This window comes from Benincasa hispida, chromosome 3 (genome assembly GCF_027475165.1).
Source record: "Benincasa hispida cultivar pf3 chromosome 3, pf3_genome.v1.1, whole genome shotgun sequence".
Taxonomy (NCBI): Eukaryota; Viridiplantae; Streptophyta; class Magnoliopsida; order Cucurbitales; family Cucurbitaceae; genus Benincasa; species Benincasa hispida.
In genome coordinates this window covers 1,667,767-1,675,112 of record NC_143480.1, presented here as the reverse complement: position 1 = coordinate 1,675,112, position 7,346 = coordinate 1,667,767, and the positions used below count along the sequence as shown (strand labels likewise).

General features: G+C 33.4%; 1 protein-coding gene across 1 annotated transcript; it reads right to left on the bottom strand.

The window, feature by feature from the left end:
* Positions 1 to 331: 331 nt before the first annotated feature.
* Positions 332 to 980, bottom strand: LOC120073084 (receptor-like protein EIX1). The gene has a single exon (XM_039025693.2). It carries the CDS (start codon positions 932 to 934, stop codon positions 332 to 334), a length of 603 nt encoding a protein of 200 aa, XP_038881621.2. The 5' UTR covers positions 935 to 980.
* Between the last annotated feature and the right edge of the window lie 6,366 nt (positions 981 to 7,346).

Genomic DNA, 7,346 nt, shown 5'->3' with positions numbered 1-7,346 from the left:
TTTTCAAATACAAAGACAAATTTTTTTAAAACCATTTTTTTAAAGTTTTCACTCCGATGTTTAAAACATTTCTAAAATATAGAGAACAGAAATAGATAAAAAAAAAAAAAAAAAAAAAAAAAAGAACTTTCCAAAACTACAACATTGGAAGGGAAGGAGTTTTGCATAAACTATTAGGCAAAACATATTTCAATTGACCACAAAATTATTAAAACGTGTCGTAAAAAGGAAAAAGACAGTTCTTTGATCCAATGGATGGACTCAATGGATCAAAGTAGAACAAAATTATTACATGAACATAAATTAATTACAACATGTTGTTTCTTCCTATTCATTTTTTCAACCTCTTCATATTGACCAATATTGCAACATAGATCTTGTCTTTGGTCTCATCCATAAATTGGAAATAAGCACGCCTCCAACTTCTCTTTAATATTAAAGGTCCAACAACTCCCCAAAATCTCAAAGCAAATCCAAGCATCACAATAATCCTAAACCACATTTTCTCCAACTTATCTTCTTCATGACTATCATTATTAAAATTGTCGATTTCAATTGAAGGCTTGTCGGAATTTGTATTTGAGCATACCACAGAGAGTGGATCTCCACAAAGATATGGATTACCTTCATAACTGGATGGATCATTGAAGGTTGAAAGATGACCTTCTCGAAGAATGCATCTAGAGAAATTGTTGTTGGACAACTTCAACACGCCTAGTGAACTTAAGCTTGACATGCTATTTGGAATTGACCCAGAGAGTTGATTGAAAGAGAGGTCAAGAGATTCCAATGCTAGCGATCTTCCAAACTCCATAGGAATTGTCCCCGACAGATGATTATGCGACAAATTTAAGTTGAACAAGTTTGCTATTGTGGCTATTTCACTTGGAATACGTCCATATAAGTTGTTATTTGAGAGGTCTACATTCACCATTGAATATAACTGTAAATACGAGTAGTTTCGACTACTTGATTTTGTGACTTGTCTAACATAGCTTACGTAACAAATTGCATATCGATACTCTAAATTGTCACATACCAAACCGGACTTCGTTAGTTGGTCACTCATGATTTCACTGAAATTTTCCCAAATTGGTGGGATTTTTCCTTCTAGTTTGTTATCTGCAAGAATCAGAAGTTTTAATTGAGGTAGTAGCAACAAAGATGAAGGAATAAAGCCATTGAACAATTTCCTTGCAAATTCAAAATTTGTAAACTTTGAAGGCTTGTACCCATCCGTGAAGGAATACTACCAGAGAATTTGTTTCCTTCCAGATTCAAAATAGGTAAGGATTTGCAACTTCTCAAGGCAATTAATAGCTCTCCCTCAAGCTTATTGTTTGCCAAGTGCATTAGTTCGAAAGATTCTTCAATGAATTGGGAAAATCCCCTGAAAACTTGTTCAACGATAAAACAAAATGTGCCAAGTTTGGTGTCAACAAACAACTAGGAATTGTCCCTGATAATTCATTATTTGAAAGTCCCAAATATATTAGATTCCTCCATCTACAAACAGATCGTGGCAAAGAACCATTGATATGCATGTTGGAAGCATATAATGCATATATATTGGGAATTTGGTCGCCAATGCTTTTTGGGAGTGGTCCACTTATTTGATTGTTAGAAATGTCTAAATAAATGAAATTTGGAAAGGTTAGCCATGTTGGTATAGGCCCTGAAATACTGGTGTTCGAAAAATCTAAATATAAATCTGGTCCTTTTTGTGTTGACAACCATCGAGGAAATCCAATTGATCCAAAACCTTTAGTTGATCTCACAGAAAAATTCTCCAATTGGAAAGGAGGTACCCAATCATGTTTTATTTCAAAAGAAAGAAGGTGATTTCCATTCATAAATACCTGCTTCAACTGTGAGAGATTAGCAAAGTGAATTTCTGTAATAACACTTCTAAGAGGATTCTTAGAAAAATCAAACATTTCGAGATTTACAATCAGACAAATCCAAAAAATGTTAACCATATTAAGTTGGCAATCTGGCCACTCTTACCCATACAAATAAAATGACCGTCTTTATAGGCAGGAGTCTACAACTCACTCAGGATTTAGGTCATGTCTCCTATGGTTATCCTGGTGAAATGTAAGTCTCTACTGTTATATAATGAGGCTATTCATTTGGTGTTAAGGTATTATACAAACTCTTTGTATAGGATACCCTCGCTCACATGTCTCCACATGAGTGATCAGCATCATAACGTTTGTAGAACTTTACAACACTTGTAACATGTACAAAGTAGGCCACATCTATAGTGTCACTAGGATAAGGTACCAAACCTTATCAATCTACTACACATCGTTTAGGTTATCATTTAAACATGATCCACTTATATGTCTCTACGTACATGTTTAAATTACATAAAATAACCTAGGATCTTTATTTATTGGAGCGAGTGTATACTCATAATATAATAATTATTGTATTAATAAAAATTTGTTTATAAAATGTTTACAAACTACGAGAATACAAGAGAGATTGAGGACACCAATCCCAACAAAGACCACCCAAAGAAAGGGCTATGGAATTTTTAAAGGTTTTAATTATGTCCATCAAGTCCGTACTAGTACCACTCAAATAAAGGGTTATGGACCATCAAGTCTATTGCAGTAGACCACCCAGATAAAGGGCTATGGACCATCAAGTCTATCGAAGTAGACCACCCAGATAAAGGGCTATGGATCACTATAATTGTTTGAGTCCCATACTTGTTGAAAATCCTAGAATTACTCTCGTTGTTAGTGTTGGATTTTATGTCCTAAAACTCGCAGTTTGTAAAATGATAAAATTTTTCTATTATCAATATACTTGTTATTGATCTCATAAATTGTATGAAAGTCTAAATCCAATAAGTGGATCAGGTTCGAGTAAATAGTCAAAATGATCTATGGTACATGAATGAGGTTGGGTACCTTATTCTTGTAACACCATTGGATGCAGCCTACTCTGTAGTTGTTACAAAGAGTTGTAAAGTGCTACATACAATGTGATCCTAATTCATACATGTTATGACATGAGGAGTGGGGGCGTCCTATGCAATGAGTTTGCATAAGTTCAGGACCAAGAAATAAGTCACTCTTACTTTATAATGTTGTTTAGTGTTTAAAACTGACTATTTCACCTAGATGACCTAGGTAACTCGATCTTAATCCTGAGCTAACTCTGAAATCCTGTTTATTCGGGATTGCCCTTAGATTTGTATAGTTGAGGGATGGCTCAACAGCGCCGGCTCAATAAGACTCCAATTTCAGGGGTAAAATCAGATATATAGCCGGGGACATAGGGTGTAAGACGGAGTTCATGCCTACCCGATTTAGGGATAGGAGAAAGGTTGTTATCTCAAGTACTGAATCCAGGTCTTGAACAAGGGGCCCCACTCTCTCACTGGGCTGAGAGAGTTTGGTTTGGTGATTGGATCACAAACCAATTGTTCATTAAAGAATTAATAGGGACTTGAGGAATAAGACGTAATCTTAGGGTTAAACAGATATTTGACTCAGTCGTTATTATGAACAACCTGTGAAGGGTCGACTTTTTTATTATGGTTAAATCATGTGGACATAATATATCTACAGTGAAGGGAGTGCAACTATAGGCTTTAGTGGAGTGACCCATTAGTTAACGAATGAGAATTAATTTGATCTAATGAGTTTAGCCAATTAATCTCGGATTGTTAGAGCCAATGATCTATAGGTTCGTGAGGTTCCCCTACTAGCTCGTAACGGACTAGCTCTAAAATAGCGTGATAAGTTAATTTGAAACATTCAAATTAAAATTAAGGGAATTGGTAATTATATAAGATATAATTATGTTTCATTTTAGAATTAAACGAAATAGGAGAATTTATATATTTAAATATGATTTAAATATATAAAGATGGATATGTGTTAAAATTAATTTAATATTTGATATTAAATTAATTAAGTTTTATTTAATAATTAATTTATGAAATTAATTAAATTTTCATTTTTAAAATCAAAATAGATTTATAAAATCAAATTTTGAATTTTAGATAAAATTGAAAAATTGGAAAACAAAAACACAAAATGGAAAAATAGATTTTTCCATTATCCATCACCTAAGTAGCTCACACATGAAGCATTAACATTACCTTGTCTTCTCCAAGCATGTGCTGCAACTCATGCAACTATTCTCTTTGCATGTTGATCTGCAATATAATGAAGAGTTTAGAGTGAAAATCGGGCATGCAATCTATAGAGTTTTGAGAGAAAAACTGGTTTGAAGAAAGGTTCTTCAACAAGGTTGCAGCAGTGAATTTTTCTCCTTCATCCTTTGATTTAAGCTTGTTTTTAGTCCCACAACTCAATCTAGAGCATCAAGAGAATAGTGGGGAAGATCTTGAAGTGGTCTACAACAAGATATGAAGAAGATAGCAGCTGGAGATGGAGCTTTGAAGAAGTTCTACAAGAGGTATGTCTTAAAACTCATTTTTTCTACAAAAGCATGCATTATATTTTGCCAAAATTAGTAAATTTGAATGCTTAGATGATCCTTGTGCTTCCGTTGTTGTTGATACATTCTTACAGTTAGACCTTTAGTGAGAAGGTATGCTAAATTCCCCTCAGACCTTATATACTCCAATGAGATAATCGTTCTTTCTGTAACTTTTTTACAGATTCATGTCTAAGGCGTATATACCTCCTCTTGCCATGATACACACTATTCTTGGTATTTCCTATGGCAGTTTGTGAATCACAATACAAAGAGATTGATACTGATGCCCCCACAATGATATATCTCTCAGTAGGCTTCTAAGCCCCTCTTACTGATGTCCTACTAATTCTAGAGCAATAAATTCACACTTCCATGAGATAACTCCTCTACCCAATAAGAACACATCCAATAGTAAAGCTTACTTCATCATTCTAAGTTACCCAGTTTGCATACACTACCCTTCTAAAATGTCAAAAAATATTAAATGCAAACAATAATCTATTGTATCATCAAGATACCTTAATAAATGACAAAGAGCAATCAAATTATCTTTATCATGATTATGTGTATATCTACTCACAACATATGCAAAAATAGGTCTAGTTTAGTTCATAAAAACATAACATTTTCTATAATCTTTGCATATTCAAATCGTGAAACACTATCTTCCTTATTTTTCTTAAGATTCATATTAACATCATAAGGTGTTCTTACAGGAATATCATCGAAACAATCAAATCTGATTGTCATAAAGAAATAACCATTTTTAGTTTTTCTTATCTTAATACCAAGCATCACAACACCCTCACCTAAATCTTTCATTTCAAATTGTAAGGACATAAATAACTTAATATTGTTACTTACATCTATGTTTGTAGCAAATATCAGTATATCATTAACATGCAAACAAATAATCATACAATCAACTCAAATAAGTTTGTGTAAACACCTGTATCAAAGGATATTAACAAATATTCACATAATCAACTCAAACAACTTGAGTAAACGACTTTTTTTACATCCATGTGATGTATTATACAAATGTTATTAAGGCTTTATAGTAACTATTTCAAGTATTTTAGTCATACGAGAATATGCATCAAAATATTTGAAGATCCACTTAAACCTAACTGGTTTGTTTTGTTTCCAAAATTGAAGATTCATGTTTAATTCATGATGTCTCTTTATAAGTTGCTAAATCACATAACAACCATCAATCATCAATCTTTACTTTCTTTTTTCAAGATTCTAGACATGCTCGATAAAATAAAATCTCTATACTTTCAATCAATTGAAATTATATATATGTACACCTATGTACCCATGATCTTATCTAACAAATGTGGGACTTTGGTCGTATTTCCAACCATCCTCTCCTCGAACAAATGACGAACTGATCCTCTCCTGTACTAGCCATCCATCCATCTAACTCTTATCTAAGCTAACTCCTTTTCACCAAAGCATATTGCCTATCTGATAGAGTTCAATCATGGATCATATCATGACTACTTTCAAGATTTCACCACATCTTTGTTCAACATCTAGGGATTATATCAACATGGCTAAACTAAGGATGCGACTTTGATACTATTTATTAGGGATAACAATCCTCCAGATATCTTCACAATAGTATGATATTGTATTTACTTTGGACATAAGGCCACATGGCCTTGCTTTTGGGTTTAATCCAAAAAGCTTCATATGAATGGAGATAGTTATACACCCATGAAAAGTCCATATAAAATATCCACATATTTCACAGCTTAGACACTATGTCAAATTACGATCAATTCTACAAACTTCTACATAAAAATGATGGAATTTACATAGCAGTGGCTTGGTTAAGGGAACCCACCGGAGCCGTAGCGAAAGCGAACCTTCTGCAAGCAATACAAGTTGGACAATAATTTGCCATTTGAAGAAAAGAAAAGGAAGAAACACTCTTCTAGGAAAGCCTATAACAGAAGAAAGCAACCGCTCCGTGAAGAAGGAAGCTCCAAAAAAAGGAAGTATTATCATAGGAACAAACGTAGAAATTCCTCTAAGGATACAATTTGTTACAAATGCAGTCAAAAGGGGCATTTGCAAACAAATGTTCTTTGAAGCAAAAGATTAACTATTTAGAAATCGATGAGGATACAAAACAATCTCTCCTCTTTGCTCTCAACTTAAACGATGATATGTCCATATCTGAGGATCAAGCTCAAAAGACATGATCAACTAAATAAAAGAAAATTCTTCTAGTGAAGACTTTTTCTCCGAAAGCAATGATTTAGATAAGGCCATTCCTTGTTATGGCTATATCAATGTCATATCAAAAGATCCAGAAACTCTTCTTGGCCTTATTAATAAGATACCTGATGAAGAATCCAGAAGGACCTGTCTTCTAAAGCTAAAAGACATCCTAGAAAGAAAAAATTCAAAGCAAAAAGGCAACTCTTCGCCAATAATATATTATTTCCAGGATGTATTAAATAGAATCAAAGGTGAAGACTTCCAAGAACCAGCAAAGTTAGACGATCTTCATGCCGAAATAAAGATACTCAAAAGAGAAGTTGCTGAAAATAAGCAATGCTTATCTTATCTAGAAAATGCTTTTATCACCTTTCAAGAATCACGGGTCAATTCAAGGCCTCCAGTCACACAATCGGAAGGAGAAACCTCAAGAAAGAAATATTGGTAGTTCAAGCTAACAAAAACAACTATATTAGCAAAATTCAAAACAAAAAATGGTTATAAAAAATTACTTTCAAAGTTCAAGATTTCAAGCTGAAGCTCTGGCCCTTATAGATTCAGGAGCAGATCAAAATTTTATTTAAGAAGGAATAATACCTTCTTGTTACTTTGAAAAGACCAAAGTAAGGTTGACCCAAGCCAAT